At 39.2% G+C, this 24,270-nt stretch overlaps 1 protein-coding gene across 5 annotated transcripts in view; it reads right to left on the reverse strand.

The window, feature by feature from the left end:
- SERPINI1 (serpin family I member 1) overlaps positions 1–24,270 on the reverse strand; it is an 89,211-nt gene that overhangs the window by 28,600 nt on the left and 36,341 nt on the right. For all 5 annotated transcript variants that reach the window (XM_070073192.1, XM_070073195.1, XM_008266443.4 and 2 more), the window contains exons 2-5: positions 9,160–9,429; positions 7,568–7,798; positions 3,339–3,533; positions 265–469 (exon numbers count right to left, since the gene is read on the reverse strand). In XM_070073192.1, the coding sequence (XP_069929293.1) occupies positions 265–469; positions 3,339–3,533; positions 7,568–7,798; positions 9,160–9,409 (881 nt within the window). In that variant the 5' untranslated portion in view covers positions 9,410–9,429. The remainder of the gene's footprint in view (positions 1–264; positions 470–3,338; positions 3,534–7,567; positions 7,799–9,159; positions 9,430–24,270) is intronic.

Here is a 24,270-nt window from a genome sequence, read left to right on the forward strand (position 1 = left end):
TATCAGCTATAATATTAACAAAATACACATGATGGTCACTGCAAATGATAGCCTGAGGCAATCAACTGAAAAACCCCCTAAAGCAAGGCTAAGAGCATTGAATCATATCTTTGGCAGGACCATGTGAGTATGAAAGAATACTACAAAAACGCATACACACAAAGAAGATAACAAAAGACTTCAAATGCAAACGCAGTGGCAAAAGCTTTTTCAGGTCAGACTTTCACAGATAGCCCATCCTCTGCACTGTGGGAGGGGTCTCACCTGGGCAGGTATACTTCCACTTTTTGCTTCTTCACAGAGTTTGCCCACTCATCAATCAGCTGTGGTTTGACCAAGGGTTCCAGGGAGGCCAATGGAACTTCTTGTCTGGACAGCACCAACATCATGCTTATCTCTTCTCCCTCATACGGTATTTCTAGGACTTGGTAGATTCCACCAGCTTCATTAGAGCCATCACTAAATTCCCCTAAAAAGAAAAGAAAAACCATAAATGGCCATATCAAAGCTTTTAAAACATATTTAAATTTGTTATAATCTTTTTTCAAAACAGTGAATAGAATGGAAAAAATTCAGGCATCTGAAAAAGAAGGTTTATTCGAAAATAGGCCCTGAAATTCAAATGAATTCTCAGCACCACAGAATTCATTATTTTAGAATTCCCAGAATTACTTCACATTTGTTCTAGCCTGTTCTTTGGACTTACTCTTTATTTTCAAATGAGATAATTCAATATATTTGTAGGATATCATTAGAAACAATGAGAAGTCCTAGAAAAATGAAGCCCCATCTCCACATTAGTTGTCAATCACATTTACCAACATCCTCCCTATCTCTAGAGAGAAAAAATTTGACAGTGTATTACCTGGTACACTATTATCATCACAACTACAAGTCTTGAGGCCAAAACTGCACAACCAAAACAAAATCTAGGCATTGTACAATATCTAATGCATATTATGATTAAGATCTCCAAATTAGGTAATAAGATAAACTAGGTAACTAGATTTGTGAGCTATAAATTTAACTAAATTAACTAGGCTTGTTTTTTTAAAAATTAAATCTTTAGGGCCAGCACTTTGGTGTAGCTGGTAAAGCCACTGCCTGTGAGGCCAGCATTCCATATGGGCACCAGTTCATGTCCACTTCTAATCAGCACCCTGCTAATTCTCCTGGAAAAGCAGCAGAAGATGGCCCAAGTGTTGGGCCCCTGCTGCCCATGTGGGAGACCCAGATGAAACTCCTATATCCTGGCTTCCACCTGGCTCAGCCCTGGCTGTTGTGGCCATCTAGGGAGTGAACCAGTGGATGGAAGATCTTTCTCTCTCCTTCCTTCTCTATAACTCTTTCAAATAAATAAATCAATCTTTTTAAAGGTCTTTAAAATAAACTGTATGTCACTACTTTAAAATTTCCCTGATTAAAAAGAAATAAGTGTAATGTTTTTGTTATGAATATTTTCCTATGGCTGATTGGGTTCTTCAGACATCACACTGAACACTTCGCTTTTAATATGAATAAGTATTCTCCTTTCTTACTTTGACTGCTAATTTGATCAGCTGCAATTAGTCTTTTAATATTACAACATACTTTTTAAAAATATAATAACAGCTCTAACATACTTGTCTTAAAATTACATTTCTGCTTATGACAACGATTATTACATTTCAATATAGTGTATAGGACAGACTAATATACCCTTAACTTCTGAAGAATCCAAGGAGACATCTTTGAAATTAATGCTAAAGAAAGTGAGTTGTATTATGAATACAGGCACTCAATAAATGAAACTGGGGCTGGAGCAGTGGCGTAGTGGCACTGGCATCCCATGTGGGCGCCGGTTCAAGTCCTGGCTGCTCCACTTCCAATCCAGCTTCCTGCTAATGTGCCTGGGAAAACAGCGGAAGGCAGCCCAAATCCTTGAGCTCCTGCAGCCACATGAGAGACCTGGATGAAGCTCCTGGCTCCTGGCTTTGGAACGGCCCTCTCTCTCTTTCTCGCTCTAATTTTGCCTTTCAAATAAATAAATAAATCTTTAAAAAAATAAATGAAACTATGTTTGGACAAATATTGTCCATATATTCAATGGTACTTCAGAAAGTTCATGGAAAATTAAATTAAGAGGTATGTTTAGCAGATAGTGTTGTGGCATAGAGGGTTAAGCCACAGCAAGCAACACTGGCTTTATAGACAGGAGGGCCAGTTCAACCCCTGGCTACTTCACCTCTGATCCAGCTCCCCATTAATGCACCTGAGAAAGCAGAAGAAGACGGCCCATGTACTTGTGTGTCTGCCATCCATGTGGCAGACCCAGATGGAGTTCTTGGCTCCTGGCTTCAGCCAGGCCTAGACCTGACTGTTGTGGCCAGTTGGGGAATGAACAAGCAGATAGAAAATCTCTCGCCAGATCTCCCTCTCTCTGCCACTCTGTCATTTAAACAAATAAATCTTTAAAACAAAAAGGTAAGTTTATTTTGGTACAAAGAAATTTTTGAAATCTATGCACAGTTTAATCATAATATGCATTTTCCATGAATTTTTTGGACACCTCCTATATACAAATAAGAAATAAAAATTTTTTTAAAAAGATTTTATTTATTTATTTGAGAGGCAAAGTTATAGAGAGAGGGAGAGACAGAGAGAAAGGTTTTCCATTCTCTGGTTCCCTCCCCAAATGGCTGCAATGGTTGGAGCTGAGCTGATCCATAGCCAGGAGCCAGGAGCTTCTTCTGGGTCTCCCACAGAAGGGCAGGGGCCCAAGGACTTGGGCCATCTTCCAGTGCTTTCCCAGACCATATGAGAGCTGAATCTGAAGAGGAGCAGCTGAGACTAGAACCAGCGCCCATAAGGGATGCTGGCGCCGCAGGCAGAGGATTAACCTGCTGAGCCACAGCATTGGCCCCTGAAATAAAAATTTTAAAGTGGAAAGAAAACATCCTTTTCTAGGAAGAATACTGAATACTTGTAATTCAAAACATAGTAGGAGCCCAAATCAAGTTATTAGTGGAACATAAGGTTCAATGAAAATGATCTCAAAACAAGTGACTTTTTGGAGTAAATCAGAATATTCTTATACAATGTCAGGTATTTTCAAGTGAATGAAGCCACTCTGCAGGAATGGTCAACTTTATAAATTGAAGAAACATATTGGGAACTGTTAATACATAAAATATTCATTCAGGATCTGATCACAGTCCTTTCAAAATGGAGCAAAGGAAATGAAATTGTGACACAAATTAGACTGACAAGCAGTATGAGCAATGAATATTGCATGTTCCTTCTTAGAAATGTGTTGACACACTGTAAAAAAGAAATGAAAGCCAGGACGTCTGTCTTACCATAATAAAATTCTCCTTGTTGATACATCATTGGAATTTGGACTTCACTTTCATCATCTTTTGTGAAGGAGAAGGTTCTAGTATTTTCAGGTCTGAACTGTGATTTCCAGTTCCCCTTGAAATAGACAGCATTGATGAGGGCAAGGTGAGTCACAGCATCAAAATCTCTTGGGGATACCAAGTCTTTCAACAAATCTATTTAAGAAAAAAAAATAGACAGATAAAAATTCATGTTAAATTGGAAGGCGAAGGGAAAACAAAAGATTACTAAACCCCCATATCTCAGAGTGGCTCAGAAAAACTGAATACAACCTTGTAATGAAAATGAAAAGTATCTAACTTTCAAAGGAAAAATACACACACACACACATACAGTTATATATGTGGGAATTAAGGGCATCCAAAACACTCACACCAACTGAAACAATACCAGCAGTATCTTGACACTTACACAAACCATGGAACTTCATACAGTGAAATTTCTGGCTTTGTTCATCACTTTTTAGTTGCAAGGATGTATGTAAAATTCTTAACACAGAGAAACAATAAACGTTTCTGAGTTTATGCTTGAACAATGAACATGATTAAATGTCACCCAATTCAAACTCTTCACTGTGTTTACTGGACATCTTTCTACCAAAAAAAAAAAAAAAAACAAACCAAAAAACAAATAACTAATAACTATGCTTTTGACTGGATGAAAACAGGTGAGTGAAAATAAATTTAGCTTACAATGCTGTTTGCCAAAAGTTTCCACAAAAATTTGAAAACAGAGCTGCCCTATGTGTGCCACTCATGACAGAAGCCATCAGGAAAATGCAAATGAAAACCACAATTATGTTTCATCTCATCTGTTAGAGTGGATTTTATACAGAAAAATCAAGAAACAATAAATGCCAGCAAGGATGTGGGGAAAAAGGTCCCCTAATCTATTGGTAGGAATGTAAACTAGTATAGACACTGTGGAAGACAGTATAGAGATAACTCAGAAATCTGAATATTCCTACCACATGACCCAGCCACCCCACTCCTGGAAATTTGCCCAAAGGAAAAGAAATCGGTATATGAAAGAGTTATCTGTACCCCCACGTTTATTGCAGTTCAATTCGCAATAGCTAAGACATGAAATCAACCATATCATGGAATAACAGCCATAAAAATAATGAAATTCTGTCTTTTTTTTTTTTTTTTTTTTTTGACAGGCAGAGTGGACAGTGAGAGAGAGAGACAGAGAGAAAGGTCTTCCTCTGCCGTTGGTTCACCCTCCAATGGCCGCCGCGGCCGGCGCGCTGCGGCCGGCGCACCGCGCTGATCCGATGGCAGGAGCCAGGAGCCAGGTGCTTTTCCTGGTCTCCCATGGGGTGCAGGGCCCAAGCACCTGGGCCATCCTCCACTGCACTCCCTGGCCACAGCAGAGGGCTGGCCTGGAAGAGGGGCAACCGGGACAGAATCCGGCGCCCCGACCGGGACTAGAACCCTGTGTGCCGGCGCCGCTAGGCGGAGGGTTAGCCTAGTGAGCCGCGGCGCCGGCCCTGAAATTCTGTCTTTTGCAGCAAAATGGATGCAACTGGAAACCATTATACTTAGTGAAATAAACTAGTCTCAAAAAGACAAATACCATATATTTACCCTGATCTGAGGTAACAAAGTATCAAAAAATGTACCATATAGGAGTGAAATTGGCATTCTGAGATTTCATGACTATTTACAGCCTTTGTCTGGACTAATGAGGAACAGTGTTTTTTTTGTTTTTTCTTCTTCTTACTAATTGTTGAATTCTTAGTGTAGGGTTAATCTTATGAGTATAAAGTAAACTGAAAGTAGACTATTGTAAAAACTGAGAGGGTAAGAGAGGAGGGAGGAGGAGGGGTAGGAGTGAGGGTGGAAATGAGGGCAGGGTGGGAAGCATCACTATGTTCCTAAATCTGTATATATGAAATACCTGTAATTTTGATCACCTTAAAAAATTTTTAAAAACTAAAAAAGTTTCAGAGTACTCCATGGAGTGGATGAACCACGGTTTACTCAGTCTACTCTGTGTAAACTTAGAATGTTTCTAATCTTTTACACTTATAAACAATGATGCAGTGAAGAATTTTACACAAATGTGTTGTATATCATTGTAGTTCCTCTTCTTAGTAAACTCCTAGAAAGGGAACTGCTCAATCAAGAAATGAGTACATATGTACTTATGTAGATAGAACCAACTTCTTCTCCAAAGTTTTTCTTTTACATTAACAAAGAGTGCTTGCTTTCTCACAGCACTGGTAGCAGATGTGCTAAGCATTCAAAATTATTTTCCTATTTTGTAATTAATAGTATCACATTATAGTTCCATTTTATTATACAATACATATTTGAATATAGTTTATATATGTAAATATATTTTAAGGGTGAACATATTTTTATGTATTTAAGGGTCACTTAAAAATTACTTATACATATCATGTTTTTTCCATTAATTTTTGGTTTTTCTTTTTTCCTCAATTGTAAAAAATTCTTTATTCTTTTAGGACTTTAAGTCTTTTATCTGTGATAATACAAAAGAAATATTTTCTCCCACTTGGCTTTTGGTTTTGTTAGGGTGTTATAGTGTTTTTGTGAAGCTGTTAGTTATGATCTTTATATTCTATGTAGTTAAATAATTTTGTTGTTGTGATTGAATTTTAAGTCATAGTTAGACCCAGGTGAGATCCAAGTCAGAAATTAATTTTATCATTTTTCTTCCAACCACGTTCTCAGACTTATCTATCTCTGTTACATTTCAGGTTTATTCATATATATGGTCTAAGGTATAGATCTCCTATAATTTTTAAATAGTCTTCAAGTGATTGGAGGTTCTACTTTTATTGTATGGTGAATTTCCATGGGTCTTATTCAGGATTGTGCTCTATCTCACTGGTTGTTCTGTCCACTCATGGACAAGGTCCACACTAGTTTAATTACAGGAGTTTTACAATTTTTTTTTTTACATTTTATTTAAACATTTATTGAAAAGTAGATATCAACTTAAAAAGGAATGCTTGTATGAAATGAGATATAATAAAAGCTTTTTTCATACTATTTGTTGCACTCATTACTTAGCATAGAGTTACTCTTACAAAGTTATGTGTAAAGTTATTTGAAAATAGATCTTAGTAAAAAATAAGAATGGGAATAGGAGAGGGAGGAGGAAGAAAGGTGAGAGTACGGTTGGGAGGGTGTGTTTGGTGGAAGAATCACTATGTTCCTAAAGTTGTTTACAAAATGAATGAACTTTGTATACTTTAAGTAAAAGTTTTCTGGTAAAAAAAATTTGTTTCAAAAACTTTTAAAACAGATTTTCATAATTCAATCTAGTTTAGGTAAGTTATTATTCTTGATTTATTCTTTAAATATTAAACAATTACAGCTCTCTTCTATCCTATATTTTACTCTCTCAGTTGAAATATGCTCTGTATTCTCTGTATATGCTCTGTGTATAAACACAGCACTTTTTAAGGCAGAAGGTGCCCTAATATTTTGGTTATTATAGGACAGAGAGTATCTGATGAGGTTATTTTTATCCTGAATAAAATTTTAGATTAACATTATTTTAGAGAGTTTTGGCAAAATGACTTTATTACAGGTATAGTAATCTATTTTCTGTAGTTTCATTTTTTAACCTAGTTTCAACTATGTTGCTGGAAAAAAGATGAAAACTAAATGATAAAGTATGAAACATTTGGAAAACATAAATATATTTAAAAATATTAATGAGAAATAAAACTAAAAATAGTGCATTTTTTTCTAATTCCTCATCATTTATTTGGGTTTAACATGGACTTCTTTATTAAGAAAAATGAATCCTATACAATTTTTATGTTATTAATCAAACTCTGTGTTTCTGAAGCTGACAAACATCTTTAAATTCTGATCTAACCCTCTCTTGTTTTATTTTAATCATTTTCTGTTAAAGGAGCCAAAAACTGTCTCATTCTGTCTAGAAACTAATTTATTAAATAGTTGGCTCAATCAGAGAGTACAGATTTCAGATTAAGAGGACCAATATTCTACACATGCCAAAAGATTTTACTGTTTTTTTCAATGCTCATTCATATATAATGTTGCTAAAATAGACCACAACCAATACAAAATAATTATTACATACCAAGCTGAATGCTAGCAAAGGGAGCGAGGAAACATATGCCTTTGGAAATAAAAGAGTTAAAGCCAAGTTGTAAGAGAAACAAAGGAAAGAAATGACATACTATTGGTGCTATTCTCCACCCATCTATTGATGTGGTTGGCCACGGCTATATTTTGACTGAAGTCCACATGATTCACTTCTGCATTAAAGTATTTTTTCAACATTTGCAAAAACTCCTCATTGACATGAAATCCATTTTGCACAAAGAGGGAATTGGCAATTTTCATCACATACTGGCTCTCGTCAGCAGTTACCATGTCAGAGAAATCCTTCAAGAAGGAAAATTCTTCACCTGCAAGATGAGAGAGGATGCTTATTAATAGAGAAACGTGGTGAGAGATCAAGGAGTGGAGGAGCACTGAACATGACAAGGGACATTAAAAGAGCAGGGGCTCAAGGGAACTGTACCAGGCTTATTGTTCACATTGCATGGTAAGGATTTTTCAATGTTTGTTCTGTATCTTGATGTTCAAATTAACTTTCTGTACATTAATATTATAAATTTGGTTAGTTTCTACAAAATAGAGATGTTTTATGTTATTTTCTTTCAAAGTATTCGGGTTAGTTTCATTAAATTAGTTTTATTTTATAATTATCAGGAAGAACTAAGTTTAATTATATTGCATAAAATTCATGATATTTCTCTAAATTTTACTCTCATTGGACCTTTAAAAAGTCTTGTAACTAGAAAATCTATTAGAACTTGTTTCAGTTCTTAACTTTTAAATGAGTTAATTCACTTGTACCTTAGGTGCATTAAAATATAAAATTTACATAATTTCAAAGTTATTACAATATTTTTGGCTGGAAATTTTCTGTTACATACATAACTTTTATAATAACACACTGTTTCAAAAAAAATTCATTAATATCATTTAAAGATACAATTGGCTTTAAGCCAAAATATCTGATATTCTTGAAGAACCATGTTTTTTTTTTAAAGATTTTATTTATTTATTTGATAGGTAGAGTTACAGACAGTGGGAGAGAGAGAGAGAGAGAGAGAGAGAGAGACAGAAAGGTCTTCCTTCCGATGGTTCACTCCCCAAATGGCCACAACAGCCAGAGCTGCACCAATCCAAAGCCAGGAGTCAGGTGATTCTTCCCAGTCTCCCATGTGAGTGCTGGGGCCCAAGCTCTTGGGCCATCTTCTACTGCTTTCTCAGACCATAGCAGAGAGCTGGATTGGAAGAGGAACAGCAGGGACTAGAGCGCCCATATGGGATGCCAGCGCCACAGGTAGAGGATTAACCTACTGTGCCATAGCGCTGGCCCAAACCATGTTGCTTTTTTTTTATATACAGCATGTAAAACAGTTATAATTTTTCATTTATTTCTGTGATAATTGATGCATATAAGCTTTCCCCCTCTAGATTAGAAACCTCAGAATCATGCTTAGTGCTGTTTATCACAGTGGGGTTTATTTAAGTAATAATGATTTTAAAAAGATGTGATTTCCTTAGATTCACTGTGCCATAAATGGAGCTAAGAATCAACATCTTTCTTATTGCTTTATCTTTCTCCTAGCCATATTATCTAAATGAGATTATTTCTTCTCCTTCGTAAATATTGCTGCCTCTGGCATAAGACAACACAACTGAGTTCAAAGCTAAAGTCAAACTGTCTGGAGAAATCAAATCTAAGCACACTTACCATTTTTCAGGCTATCATATCCCATTGAATGGCGGATTTCTCTCAGGGTAGACCCCTGGGCCCCAAGTTCCATCATTCCCATTGCAAGGGCAATGCTCAGTGGAGAGAAGAGGATATTTTCGTCTTCCCCAGTGGATCGAAGATGGTTATACATATTCACTGACAACTCAGCAATGGTTTCATCAGGGAAAGGGGCCCCTGAAGCCATACTTTGCAGAACCAGCAAAGAGAAGAGTCCAAGCAAAGCCATATTGGAATACAGTTTCAAGCCTACAAAACAAATATTTACATATGAATTATTAACTATTATTATTTCAGAGAAATAGAAGAAATATATAAAGAATTATATCTTGGTAAAGTTATAAAGTGGGTCAAAGTTTTGTAGACACAGTGTTTATAATGAAAGTCCCCATTAAAGGATATATTGAAAAGTACTGCTTTTAAAAGGTCAATTAATAGCCAAATGAACAGTAACACTGGAAAGTTCTGAGGATTCTTTCAGTAATAAGATAGCCATGGATCTCACCTCCATGAGCTTCAGACTATGCATACATGCATATACAACAAGGATGTATAACTCGTGTTTGCTGATGCTACTTTCTCAGTTTGTCACAGCCTTGCTCCATATATTTCGATCATGATCCTGACCCAACTTACTCTAGCTTCCATAAAACTATGTGGGTCCAGAACCATCATGATGAAAATCAGATATGTACAGGGCTCATTATGGACTACTGAAGTCAAGCATTTGAAAATGCCACTTTCCCATTTCCTACATTTTGTAGAATGAATGCATCTTGCAGCTGGGTCACCCACAGGTGAGAAGAGATCTCACACACACACCTGTCACAAGTCCAACTTTACTCAGCCCAGGCTGCAGAGTCCACAAGACGTGGTAACCCAGAGAAGGCGCAGGCGTAGCACATCCTTGTAGGTTGTTCCTTACATGCTGGGTTCCCTGAGAGGCTACTGCTCTCCGTGACAATCTTTGGGCAGGGAAGAGTCTCCTACCCAAGTTGGGAATGAAGCTGAATTCTTGCCGCAACACTGTCCTGCTATTCAGACTTTTGTTGTTTTGTCAGCCGATACCAACAAAGGGGTAATTCTGTTTAAGTGAATGTCTCCAAAATCAGGCTAGTCTGGTACGTGAACCAACCGGAAGGGCTTAAGGCCATGCTCTGTCACGCGAGGAGAAAGTAGCATCAGGGCCCGTATATCTCTGAATACTATGTCTGCCTCTTATGCCTCGGTTTCTCCAGAAGTCCTATCTCAGCCCAACTCGCACACAAGGGGGACAGGATTGCTTGTCCTATATATGCTCCCATTTTGTCACTGCCGTCATCTAGAAAGCTAAATTGTGTATACAAACAATTAAGTCACTTGCTTAGTCTTGACTTTTTTTAAAAAAAATCCATCATTAAAACCATATGTAAAGTGATACTGAGCAAACACATTTGGAAAATTGTATTTTAATTAGGGTTGAGCATTAACAGTCTCCATTACTCAATTAGCAGAGTGCATACACATTTAACTGAAGAGCAGTAGGTTTCCAACAGGCTTTTTATGCAGATCTTAATGAGTCCTGTAATATCTGTAATTCCTGTTTCAGAGAACTGCCTGAAAACATCTTCTAAATCCTTCACATTTTAAGGTTAGAAGCGTTGTCTTCTTGTCTGAAAAGTCCCAGGTTCCTCCCCCAACACCCCCCACCCCTGCCCGGACTACCTCCCATCCCATGTTCAGGCTGATGTCACTGCTGCTTGTTTAGGATGGTGTCACCAGCTCCTACGTGAACATGGATTCCCACCACCTCCACTACTCAAGCGATAGCTACTGCGGCTGGGCAGACTCTGTCCTTCATGCTGCAGTGGCACAGAAGCCAGGTGCCAAGAGCACAGCTGTTCTGCCAGGCTGCTGACCCCAGCCTCCACTGGCACTGTGCAGCTACGGCGGCATTCTCGCTGCAGACAAGCCAGGACAGGGCAGACATACAGCATATGGAGCCATTTTCCCTCCTGATCCATGGACCCCTCTAAGTTTAAAGAGGACATAAGACTTAGCCAGCATTTAATGTATGGGATGTAATACTATTTCATGGAACTTACATCCAAGTCAAATTCAAAAGCCCATGGTCTTAATCATTACACAACACTGATTGACTGATCTTTCATCTGCTGGTTCACTTCCCAAATGGCTACAACAGCTGGGGCTGCTCCAGGTCAAAGCAAGGAGCCTGGAACTCCATTCAGGTCTCCCCATGTGAGTGGCAGAGACTCGGGCACTTGGGTCATCTTCAGCTGCCTTCGTAAGAGCATTAGCAGGGAGTTGGATTGGGAACGAAGCAGCCAGGACTCCTACAGGCCCTCCGATATGGGATGCTGGTGTCGCAGGCAGCGACTTAACCCACTGTGTTACAACACTGGCCCCTGACATACATCTTAACTTCTGTGCTGTAAAGAACCGACCCTGGGCCTCACTGTTTTTATTTAATGTTAGCTACTCTAAGACAAAACAATTAAATTCACTTTATGGTAGGTGTATCTGTCAGTCAACGACACAGTTAATTAGAAACCACTGCATTTAACATGAGTATCAAATTTCAGGATAGAAAAGGATTTTATTTATATGAAGCAAATGCCAACTTATTGCCAATAAATAAGCATTCCAGAATACAGAGTCAAGTCTATAAGGTTTACAGGCATTTTTACTTACAAGTGAATTTACCATGAGACCATGTTAGTAATAGCTAACATTTGTTAAGTATCTACGAGGACTATCTTAAACTTTGCAACCACCACATAAGTAGGAATTTGTATTGTTATCATTTTATAAGTAGAAATGCAGCTTTTGAGAGGGGAGGAACTTGCTCAAGGTTATTTGGGAAGTCCAAGAGCCAGACTGAATCCAAAGCATGTGTAAAGGGACTTAACTACTAAGGTAAACTGCCTCTCCAATCTTGGATAACTGATGAGAAGATAAGAGACTTCAAGAGCAGACTTGGATTTAAGTCCCAGGTCTGAAAACACCCATGTGAACATTAGCAAGTCACACACAATCTCTCAGCCCTAGATTCCTCATTTGTGTAATGAAGAAACTAATTTCTAATCCATGAGATTAAGAGAAAGAATGATTGTGAAACACACACTATAAGCCACTAGTTATACTGACAGAGGCACTACTGTGAGAAACTATGTGTGTGTGTGTTTTTTTTTTTTTTTTGGACAGGCAGAGTGGACAGTGAGAGAGAGACAGAGACAGAGAGAAAGGTCTTCCTTTTCCGTTGGTTCACCCACAATGGCTGCTGCGGCAGGTGCACCGCGCTGATCTGAAGCCAGGAGCCAGGTGCTTCTCCTGGTCTCCCATGTGTGTGCAGGGCCCAAGCACTTGGGCCATCCTCCACTGCACTCCCTGGCCACAGCAGAGAGCTGGACTGGAAGAGGAGCAACTGGGACAGAATCTGGAGCCCTGACCAGGACTAGAACTCAGGGTGCCGGTGCTGCAGGCGGATGATTAGCCTATTGAGCCATGGCGCCAGCCACTATGTTTTCTGTCTAGGTATATTTGCCAAGTCAAACAAGAGGCAGTAGAGTCAATGTGAGGAGTTCATCATTCCCTCTGGCCCATCTAATGTAGCACTGTTATCCATTCATTCGGCCAAGACATCAAAATATATAAAGGATGTTGTCCTCCAGGAACTTCTACCATTGTATATGAATGTACCATGCACTAAGTGGTTCTTATATTTTTAAGGAAAGACAGCCTTTTAAGGATGAAGGGATGGGTAAACCATCCCTTAAAAAATGCATGTACCGGATAACAGAAGATTGCATTCACTGACTTCATGTTAAGAACCCTCTGGTCCATGGCAGATGGTCCAGATGCAGAATTATGTAGTGTTTGGTGGAACTGTAGGTCTGATGGTTTCTCTTCCTGGGGGCCACAGAGATGTCAAAGCCACAAATGCATCCTTCAGGCTTGTAGAGGGCTCCTGTAAAGAGTGCTCATCAACTTTGTGGGAAAGGGTACTTCCAGGGAGGTGAGCAGCAGGCTCTTGATTACATCTTCTGCTAAGAAATCAGAAGCCATGTGGCTGTGAGTGGTGGGGGCTGGTTATTACAGGAAATTGTTTTGAAAGAACTCTGAACTGGAAACACATGTTTATCCACAGCCACATGATCTTTTCTTTTTGGAAGGTAAGCATTCCAGTTTGCAAACAAAATCACTTCCATTAGGCTGGTCCAGCCTTTCTGATTCCACTTCCCCCAGCCCTGAAGTCCTGGCCTCTCTACCTCGGCTGCCTCTGATTACTTTTGAGTGCGTTTTCTGAATGGCAATGGGGTGCAGAGTTCAGTGGTGGTATGGTAGTGAATTTCCTTTCCCTGTCCTACCTTGTAAATGCATGTGTTCTCCAAGCATCCAGTCCTGGCCTCCATTGTTCTCCGTAAAACATTCCTCATGTCCCCTCACGAACTCTCAAATAAAAAGTACTTCAATTCCCTATTCAATCTCTTCTCTCAAATAAGAAAAATTCTAGCTCTAGATTTATTTATTTATTGTATTAATTTCTAACGTGCATTGCTAACTGTTCTTGGGATGTTTACTCTTCAACTTCTGCTGGCACTTCTAATTCAAGGTAGCTCAAACAGGGGTCTGTATCTATCAAACTCATTCTTTTTTCTTAAAACATCAAAGTCTCTGACCCTTCTTAACCTTTTTTTCCTCATGCTCAACAATGTGCTGACACTTAATGAGGTGGTCTGTATGTGTTTCCAGTAGTTCATGTGTTGGCAACTTCATCCCCCATGTGGTGCTGTTGGGAGGTGGGGTCTCGTGGAAGGTGTTTATGATTAATGCTGTTATTGCAGAAATAGGCTCATTATCATGGGATTGGGTGGAGTTCAGCTCCCCTCCGCTCTCTCTTGCCCTCTTTGCCCTTCTGTCGTGCAATGATGTAGCAAGAAGGCCCTCTGCATAAGCTGGCTCCTCAATCCTGGTCTCCCAGCCTCTAGTACTGAGTCAGTAGATTTATACTCTTTATGCGTTACCCAGTCTGTGGCATTCTGTTGTCACAGCATGAGGCAGGCTGACACTCGTTCCATACTGCACTCCCAGCACCACCCCTCCCACCACCCCATGACCATTTCCATGGCTGCAGGAGCAGTTCTTTCTCTCAATTCATTCTCAGTGACTACACCAGCCATTCTCTGAACCCTACGTTACTGCCCTGTTCAATCCAGCATATGAATAGCCTTCAGGTTAACTGTTTTGATGTACCCTACGGCCAGCTTATGCCTATATTTACAAAGCCTCAGAAGCTCTTCCATGTTGTAGACCAAAAGTCAAAATCCCTACTCCTGTACACTGTGACCCAGTGCAACTTTCTACCCACCCTTCTCCTTCACGGATCCTGCAGTTCTAGTCAGATTCCCTTTTGCGGCTCATTTCCCACAGTGTCCCTCTCCTGTTGCTGGCTTATCTAAATCTGCTTCTGGAACAATTCCAGACCAGTTTCATAAGTTCAAATCCTAGGTACTCCACAAGATTCTGTTCCTCTTTCATCTCCTTCATGAATACCCTCTGGTTCTTCAGTTCAAATGGCATTTTCCTCTGCCTCTGGGGGAAATTTTTATCCTGTTTCACCAATAGTACACATGACCGCCTCCTTCTTTATAGAAAATTTTATGCATGCATCATGTCCTTTCCTAGTCTTTTTGAAACAAAAGTGAAAGTGTATTCATCTTTGTACTTCTTAAGATAATCAGAATAAGAACCTAATGAGTTACACATACTAGGAGCCAAATGAATATTTATTGAATTAACATTGCATGAGATGCAGGTCCATGATGCTGCATTAGAAGGAACAGCAAGAGAAGCTGCCACACCTGAACTGATCTCAAGGCTAATTTAATCTGAGCCCAGAGGTAGAAGCTCATTTCCATTATTTATTCCCTTTGACAAAGTGTTTCCTCATTGAGTGTGAGACCATCCTTCCAACCTGACAAAGTGACACTGTCACCAACTCTGGCACAATGCAATGGCTGGGCATGTGATGCATTAACAACAAGTACATCACCTTGAGCAATCACAAAAGGTGGTATCCAAACATGAGTGTATTAACATCAGTCTACAAAATGCCAGGGCCCCAGTTTTAATAATAATAATCAATAGATTCTCAAATGTGTTACTCTCACACAGAGCATTATTCTGAAGCTACTGAATGAAAAATACTTTTACATAAAAACAACAGGGGGCTGCAGTATAACAGTAACAGTGCTGTGGTAGTAGAAAAGGTAGAAGTAGTAAGCAATGAATAGGTGATCATTAATTCTCACATTTTTCCTCATTGTTGCCAGTGAAGGATAGGTTGTATGTATGTATGGATGAAAACACTTCAGAAAGTTCATGGAAAAATGGAATTAAAAGGTAAGTTTGGGGACAGCATATGGCACAGTGGTGAAGTTGTCACTTGGGGTGGCCACATTCCATATTGGAGTATCTGCTTCAAGTCCCAGCTACTCCACTTCTGAACCAGCTTCCTGCTAATGTGCACCCCGGGAGGCAGCAGATGATGGTTTAAATACCTGGGTCCTGCTACCCCCATGGAAAACTTTGACTGAGTTCTGTGGTCCTGCTTTCAGCCTGGCCTAGTACTGGCTGTTGCAGTGGGGGAATGAACTAGCGGATGGAAGATTTCTCTCTACCTGTCTCTGTCTCTGCCTGCCTTTCAATTAAAATGGAAAATAAATAAAAAACTAAAATGTAATGCGAGTTTCAAAAAAGAGGTTTATTTTGGTGCAAAAAATTTTGGAATCTGCAGATTTTTTTCATGTATATTTTCTATAAACTTCTTGTATGTATGTATGCATAGATTTCATTTTTTTGCACCAAAATAAATTTATCTTTTAATTCCATTTTCCACAAGCTTTTTGAAGTACCCTCATTGTATAAAATACTTCTGAAAATACTTATTAAAATAGGGAACTAAATATTGTAACTGAGGTACAAGACATCACAAAACTAAAAATTAACACTCTAAAAAGATTTTTTTTTCAATTTGCCTGAAGGTTAATCTTATGGAGATTGATTATTCATTACTCCATTAGGCTTTCCTGATCACCCAACTATTTAAAGTTTTTTTTAATGGTTTTTTAATTATAAGTTAAATTTCAGTAATTGAGAAAAATGACTGAAGGTCTTTTTGCTGTTAAAAAAAAAGCCATAAGAAATAACTAAAAATAAATACCTAAAATAAATAATATTATTTTGAAGTCCTCCTGCCTGTGAATTTTCAGACTTTTTTTTTTTTTTTTTGCATGCAAAGGACTAGCAGTTCCTTTGATTGAAGGAATCAACATATAGCTCCTAAATTTTCATTTTATCAAGTCAATGTACTGGGGTAGGAGTAAGAAAAATAATGAAAACAACACCTATTTCAATCACATAAAACAATGAACATTTCAACATGAAAATAAGACCTTTAAAGGGGGTATATTTAGGGGCCAGCACTGTGGCACAGTGGGTAAAGCTACCACCTGCAGTGCCGACATCCCATATGGGTGCTGGTTCAAAACCTGGCTGTGCCATTTCCGATTCAGCTCTCTGCTATGGCCTGGAAAAGCAGTAGAAGACAGCCCAAGGCCTTGGGCCCCCGCACCATGTGGGAGACCTGGAGGAAGCTCCTGGCTCCTGGCTTCAGATCGGTACAGCTCTGGCCCTTGCAGCCAATTGGGGACCAGAGGATGGACGACCTCTCTCTCTCTCAGTCTCTCCTTCTCTCTGTGTAACTCTGACTTTCAAATAAATAAATAAATCTTTTTAAAAAATTTGCATGGACGGATGCAATTCACTACTCTTTTTTCAGTTTGCCATATTTTGGTAAGAACTTTAGGACTGATGGGTGTGTTCCACTCCAACTTTGTAAAGCATTGCTTTCACTTCAGTTAGCACTAGTGCACTTGGTGAAAGCACAAACAAGGTGCACACCGTATTTTCTTACTTCACTGAGAGAAAGGTTTAAGTTTCGGTCAGCAGCAGTGAGGCGGGAAATCAGGCAAAGGAGTTTTCAAGCAAAAAAAAAAAGCACCTTTTGAAACAATCTGCACTTTAGCAACCTATCATTTAGTAAATTTCCTCAGTTGCACTGCGAATGGCGCTTCATCCCTCCCTCATTTTTAACTTTTCTGAAATTGGAATAAATTTGATTATCAATGTCCACAGAAGCTAGTGAGTCCTCAGGCACAAAGGGAAGCTGTGACACAGCTGTCACTTCCTGTGCAAGTGTCATAGCCCGGCAGGTGTGAGCTTTAGGCTATTTGTTTAACTGTGTTCCTCGGTTGACTTAGTGGTGCTGCCTCTCACAGTTGAGTTTTTTCTTACACTTGAATCTGGAACTATTCTCACTAGGACATTCCGTGTATACAGAATAGAACAGAAAGGGTCATAAAGGATGTAAATTTACGGTAAGCAATGCAAATATTCATCACTCAAGAAAGGATCCAACTGATTTTCTTGCAAAACAACGACCACATATTTTACGAAGGATCCAAGAATAGAAGACACATGCAAATAGATAAATCTGTGCAAGTAGATAAATCTTTTGTCCTTGGGATACACAAAAGGACTATCTGTTAGATGCCAAGCAGTACAGTTAAAGGCTGAGAATTTGCCAAATCTCTCAGAATAAATCATAGTTCTCAAAGAGAGAAAGGTGAGTGACTCAGGAGGATGATTGCTCAGGTGCTAAACTGTCAGAGCTTCCTGATGATTTTGAAAATTAGCTGTGTAACCTCAGGTACATAATTAAGTTGAAATGTGTGTGTAGGGTAGGAGTGTGGGGGTGGATTACACAAATAATCAAATGGAAATGTAGAGAATATCCCAGGATTCTTTGAAATGCCTATGATTACATTTTCAATCACAAAGGCACTAAAAGGGTTTCAATCAGAAAATGCATTATGAAAGTATCATGTCATGAGCATGATGAATGATGGGCAAAAGTGAATCAGAAGAATGGTAAGAAGGTTTAAATTTAAACTTTCACTTACCAAAGGGGTAACACATCATGGTATAAATAAATATATGCCTCTGCTTTTCTTTTTTTTAAGAAGTGCAAATTTTTTTTCTATTTTAAATTTTCTTTCTTCCTAAAAACTGCTTCTAAATTGAGATGTTTCATAAAACCAATGGGTCAAAACCAAGAGAAAAAGACAACAAAGAGGTTTAATTCTGTAATCACATCAATAAAACTAGGATACTGTTAGTGCTCAGAAAATAGTACCCCAAAATATGGCACCTTGGTGTGTTGGTTTAAATTGAAGGTTCTTTGAAAACCACCTATGATGGAAGAGCCTTCATTTTGATATTTTATCTGCCTTAAGACCAGACCCACCGCAGGAAACACAATTGCCTTCTGTGCCTTCCTATCTCTGAAATGTCATTCTCCATCTCAGAAAGAAGATCAAGGAATGTACCCACACTTGGACTGACTGTCCAAAAATATGGTCAGCCTCTATGGCTCATTCAAATTTCAAAAGGAATCATTCTCCAAGCTAATCTGCATCTCCTCCATCCATGCATCTCCCCCAAATCATTTACTATTTCTCTAAGCCACCTGATTCTCCCACATCTCTCTCACCAATGAAGTGGGGATATAAGCCTCAAGCTTCTAGCTTTTTGTTGAGTTCTCATACTTTGTATGGTTCTTGTGCATATGCACACTAATAAATTTCTTCACAGCTTTTCTCCCGTTAGTCTGCCTATTGTCAATCTGCTTCAAACCAAGCCAGTCAGTCGGCCAAACCTCCACAGGGTAAGTTCAAATGTCCGTGATTTGACCCTTTCTTCTCTTTTTTCACATTTGTCTCTAGCCACACAGCCCACACGCTCTTAACTTGCAGTTTTCAATAGGATACATGTTTATGTTATTTCTCTCTGAACTACTGAATTAAGCAAAAAGAAATGTTCTTTGAGTATCTCTCAAATGAGGTAACCTTGAGCAAATGGCTGGATAAATCAAAAGGGCAGAACCATGGAGAGAGTAACTTATAAACCAGTGGGCGTTATGGCAAAGCAGATTATGTGGCTGTTGTAGGAATTTGGGGAGTGAACTAATGGATGGAAGATATTTCTCACTCTGTCTCTCCTTCTCTCAGTCATGCTGCCTTTTAAATAAACAAACAAATATTTTTTTAAAAAAAGGATGTAATTTAACAGAAAAGTTATGAAAGACTTGGAAATAGGCTAAGATGATGACTGAGTGTTTTGGATAGTAAATGGCATTGTCTGAAAAACATACACTTTCTTTTTTTAATGATTTACTTTATTTGAAGGGCAGAATTACGAGGCAGGAATGAGGGAGGGAGGGAGGAAGGGAGAGAGAGAGGGAGAGAGAGAGAGAGAGAGATCGATCTTCCATCCTTTGGTTCATTCTCCAAATAGCCACAACAGTCGGGGCTGGGGCAGGCCAAAGCCAGGAACCAGAAACTCCATCTGGGTCTCTCAAGTGGGTGACAGGGCCCAAGTACCTAGGTCATCTTCTGTTGCCTCCTCAGGTGCATTAGCAGGGAGCTGGATCAGAAGTGTTGCAACTGGGACTTGAACTTGTGTTCATATGGGATGCCAGTGTTGCAGGCAGCAGCTTAACCCATGGTGCCACCATGTCAGCCCCAAAAATACACTTCTGACTTGTCTGACTCTGGTCTGCATTCTTCCTTTGAACAATTTCACAACTCCCTAAGTTGTAGAAGGCTGATAGTGAAGGAAAAAATTCTTTTCTACTAAAATGAACATCACACACTTATGGTAGAATGCAACTTATTACTGCCCTGTGGATATTGACCAATTTTGCATCTATTAAGCAAATTAATTGTGTTATTTCTGGTAGGCTTACATGCTTGTATGCCTTTTAGATTCTCAGCTTAATTCATCATACATCTTATTGGTTCTCTCATTAATAAGCTAAACAAAATGTTTGACACATGTTCACTTTTATTTGCATGAAAGTCAAGATTATAACCTATTAAAAATAATTGTCCTTGGCCAGCGCCGTGGCTGACTAGGCTAATCCTCCACCTGCGGCACTGGCACCCCAGGTTCTAGTCCTGGTCAGGGCACCTGTTGTGTCCCGGTTGCTCCTCTTCCAGTCCAGCTCTCTGCTGTGGCCTGGGAAGGCAGTGGAGGATGGCCCAAGTGCTTGGGCCCTGCACCCGCATGGGAGACCAGAAGGAAGTACCTGGCTCCTGGCTTTGGATAGGCGCAGCGCGCCGGCTGTAGCAGCCATTTGGGGGGTAAACCAATGGAAGGAAGACCTTTCTCTCTGTCTCTCTCACTGTCTAACTCTGCCCGTCAAAAAAAAAATTGTCCGTTAACTGCTTTTTTAAATCCTTAGAACTAGAAATTTTTCTTTCCAACAATGTTTTTGCTTTTATGGGATAATCCAATGATCAGAGTAGAAAGGAACTGAAACGTTGCCCTTTTCTTAAGTACTAGGCATTCCTTAATTACTGGCTGAATTGGTTCCATACCAGTGATAGCCCAAAGTGATTTGGTAGAACTCTGTAGCTGGGACTTACCGATTAACAGCAACCAGCAGTGATCTTACTGCATTACAAGAGTAAAATTCCAAAGTGTTTTGCACTTATACAAGAGCACAGTCAGGCCTGGTGATCTGCCTATTTAGGTCAGTCTTGGGAATGTAAGGAAACAACCAAGGAAATAAGGTGCCAAAAAAAAACCCAGAATTTCTACAATATTTTGGTATACATATATTTTCAAGTTATTATTTATTTATGTTACCTGAAAGGAAAAACAAGAGAATCAGAAAGGCATTTCCCATCTGCCAGTTCATTCCCCAAATGACCCTGACAGCTGGAGATGTGTCAGACTAATGCCATGAACTCAATCTGAATCTCCCAGGTGGGTGGCAGAGACCTAAGAACTTGAGCCATCACCTGCTGCCTCCCGGAGTGTGCATTAGCAGAAAGCTGCAATCAGAAGTGAGACAGGAGTCAAATCTAAGCACTCTGATATGGGAGGTGCTGCAGCCCAGGCAACTGCTTAATAACAGCACCAGACACTCTTCCCTGGTATGTGTTTACTACACTGTTTCAGTGTCCCAGCATCAGGAGAAGCCTAATTGAAGACGAACTGCAGCACAGAAGAAAAGTCACCCTTTCTTTGGAAGTGCTTGAGACTTCTAAATTTTTGAATTTTTGTAGGAGCTGGCCTGGGCTGCAACATCACCTGTTTAGTGGCAGACAAAGGCTGTAAATCTTAAAGATATTTCACAACTATAATAAGCTCTTGGGAAACTGTTCTGACTCAACAATTAGAAACAAAATAAATATATCTCTGGTCAATCCTTTTCCTATCTTAGACCATACAAAATTTCAAAAATTAAAAGTTAAAATACTGAATTACTTTGTGTCCTTTAAAAAGTTAGAATAGTGCAGGTACTATGGCACAGTGGGTGAAACTGCCACTTGGGACATCTGCTTCTCATATCTTAATGTCAGTTCAAGTCCTGGCTACTCTGCTTCCAATCCAGCTTCCTGCTTATGCAGCCTGGGAAGCAGGATATGATGGCTTAAGTGCTTGAGGATCTGCCAACTGGGATAGAGTTGCAGACTCCTGGCTTTGTCCTGGCCCAGCCATGGATACTGCAGGCATTTGGGAATGTACAGTAGACGGAAAACCTCTCTCTCTTTCTCTCTCCCTCTTCACTCTGTCTTTCAAAGTAGATGAAAATAAATAAATAAAAAAACACTTGAAATAAATAAAAAATCAGAATAATGTTGGTAAAGAAATAATTATTCTTGAAATGTACTAAGAACAGTAAGAGAGTTTTTCAAGAAGGACGACTGCAATGGGGGTTTTGCAGTAGTGCAGAGACTGAGGATAACTCCAAACACAGAACAAGTCGGTGTTATAGCCAAGGAGCAGGGAAGAGGTCAGAAATGCAAAACATGAGGAGTAGGGGCAATTCTGCCTACCCTGACTTCAGAGGACGCTGGGTGGAGGGAGCCCAGGGTAGTAACACATGAGGCTTGGGGAATGAGAAATCTGATCAGAGTAAGGGTGAAGGATTTTTGCTAAGCTTATCTAGCAAGGATTCTTACAACTGGACTAAAGAGGCAATGAGAGATTTTTTTTTAATTTAAAAACAAACTTTCTTCAGGAGATTTCAAATAATAGAAGGGCTCTGGTTTGAACTCCAAAGGCTTTTGGTTAAAGCAGGTGATTACTATGGAACATAAAGTCAGAGCCAACAAAACCCACTGAGCTGGCTAGTCCCCCATCCTCCTGGAAATGTGATTTGGACCATCCCTAAAATGGTAATGAATAATTCTCTTTGGCATAACCTGGGGGAATTTGTACTTGCCAGTAAGTGATTTCCTTTGGATTTGTGTCAGAACAGCTAACCAAGTGACACACAAGCCCTACGACAAAATTTCTGCCAGTAGTTTCAGAGAGATGAGTAAAAACTCATCATTAATCAAGACCATTATGGAACTAAGCCAAGGCATTAATGGTCCTAATTTTCCCTTTCAGGGTTTAAGAAACCTCTACTGTTTGTTCCTCCCTCAGGCAATGGGCTTTGCTTTCTACAAGACTGTGGGATGTTCATGCTGGAAACATCTTGTCTGCCTCATCTTTATAGGTGAGAAAGGGAGTCACTGTTACCGAAAAACTTCTTGTGCAGTACTTCTTAGCTAAAGAAATACTGAATTGTGAATGCAATACTTAGAATTTCATTCACTCCATTATTTCATTCATTAAATATAGACATCCTTGCCAACTACAGGCTAGCCCCTGTGCTAGGTACTAAGGAAACAGAAGACAAAAGGATGACATAATTGACTTTTGTGGCGTTTTCCTGTATGTGTTAGGTTCACATTGTTCACACAGATATTTAGCTTTTCATTCAGATTTTTTTAAAAAATGGACATTCTGATTTTTCATAATTGAAATGTTGCTTGTATAATAAAATCTTTCAGTGTTGGCCACGTTCCTGAAAATCTAAAAATACTCAGATGTGAGGTCATTCACTTCTCAATTATTTTGCTAATGGAAGGAGTTGTAGTTTGTCACATCTTCAAGTGTTAAAGCGACACTTGACTATATCCTGAAGAGCTGGGGAATGAGGCAAAATTTTCTGAGAATGTATTAGCGCACAGATTTGAAGAAAATCAATTTTTACAGAAAGACTTTTTTTAGAGCATTCAATGTCAATTTTAAAATACTGAGAACCACACTACCATAACATAGTATCTCAATAGAGGACAATGTGTATGGGGCTGTCGGCTACCCACACCAAAGTGTCTCATATCAAACTAGATTTTGGTTATACATATGGAGGGTTCCCTCCTCCCTCCCTCTTCCCTCTTTCTTTTCTCCCTGCCTTCCTCCCTCCCTCTCCACTCCTTTCTCCCCCCCCCTCCCCTTCTCTCTGGTTATTTCCCCTCCATCCATCCATCCATCCATCCTCTTTCTTTCCTCCCTCCCTCTCTTCCTCTTCTTTTTTTTCGCCCTTCCTCTCCTCTCTCCTTCTCTCTCTCCTTCCCTCCCTTCATTTTCCTTCCTCCCTCCCTCCATCCCTCCTTTATTTAAGTCAGCCAAAGTGGTCAAATATTAGTAACTTTGCATGCCTCAACCTGGCACTGAGTGTTTGCTACCTGTTAAACGTATTAGCATTTTCATATGTCATTTGCTATTTCATTTGTCCTATGGTTGTTTTGATGATTTACAGAATGTATTATTAATTTAGAAATCTGGAAAAATTATTTATTATGATTTCCTCTAAGAATTCTTTTAACTTCACCTGTCCAGGAAATGTTAGAAATTGACGGAAAGAACTTCCTCATTGATATAGAACACCAGCCTAAATTAAGTGGTTCTTTCTTAGTCACAAAGATACTCTTGGCTCACACTTTTTTTTTTTTTTTAAACTTGGGGGAAATTGAGTTACGTACATTGCATTTTGAAGGTCTTTACCACAACCACATACTATAAGGAAGGTGAAAGAAAAAATGTGTTGAAAAATGATTTTATTGCTTAGTGTTTTAACCCCCCTCCCAAACTTATAATTAAATATGTCCCTGACACTGACTAATG

Source organism: Oryctolagus cuniculus, chromosome 4, assembly GCF_964237555.1.
Source record: "Oryctolagus cuniculus chromosome 4, mOryCun1.1, whole genome shotgun sequence".
Lineage (NCBI taxonomy): Eukaryota > Metazoa > Chordata > Mammalia > Lagomorpha > Leporidae > Oryctolagus > Oryctolagus cuniculus.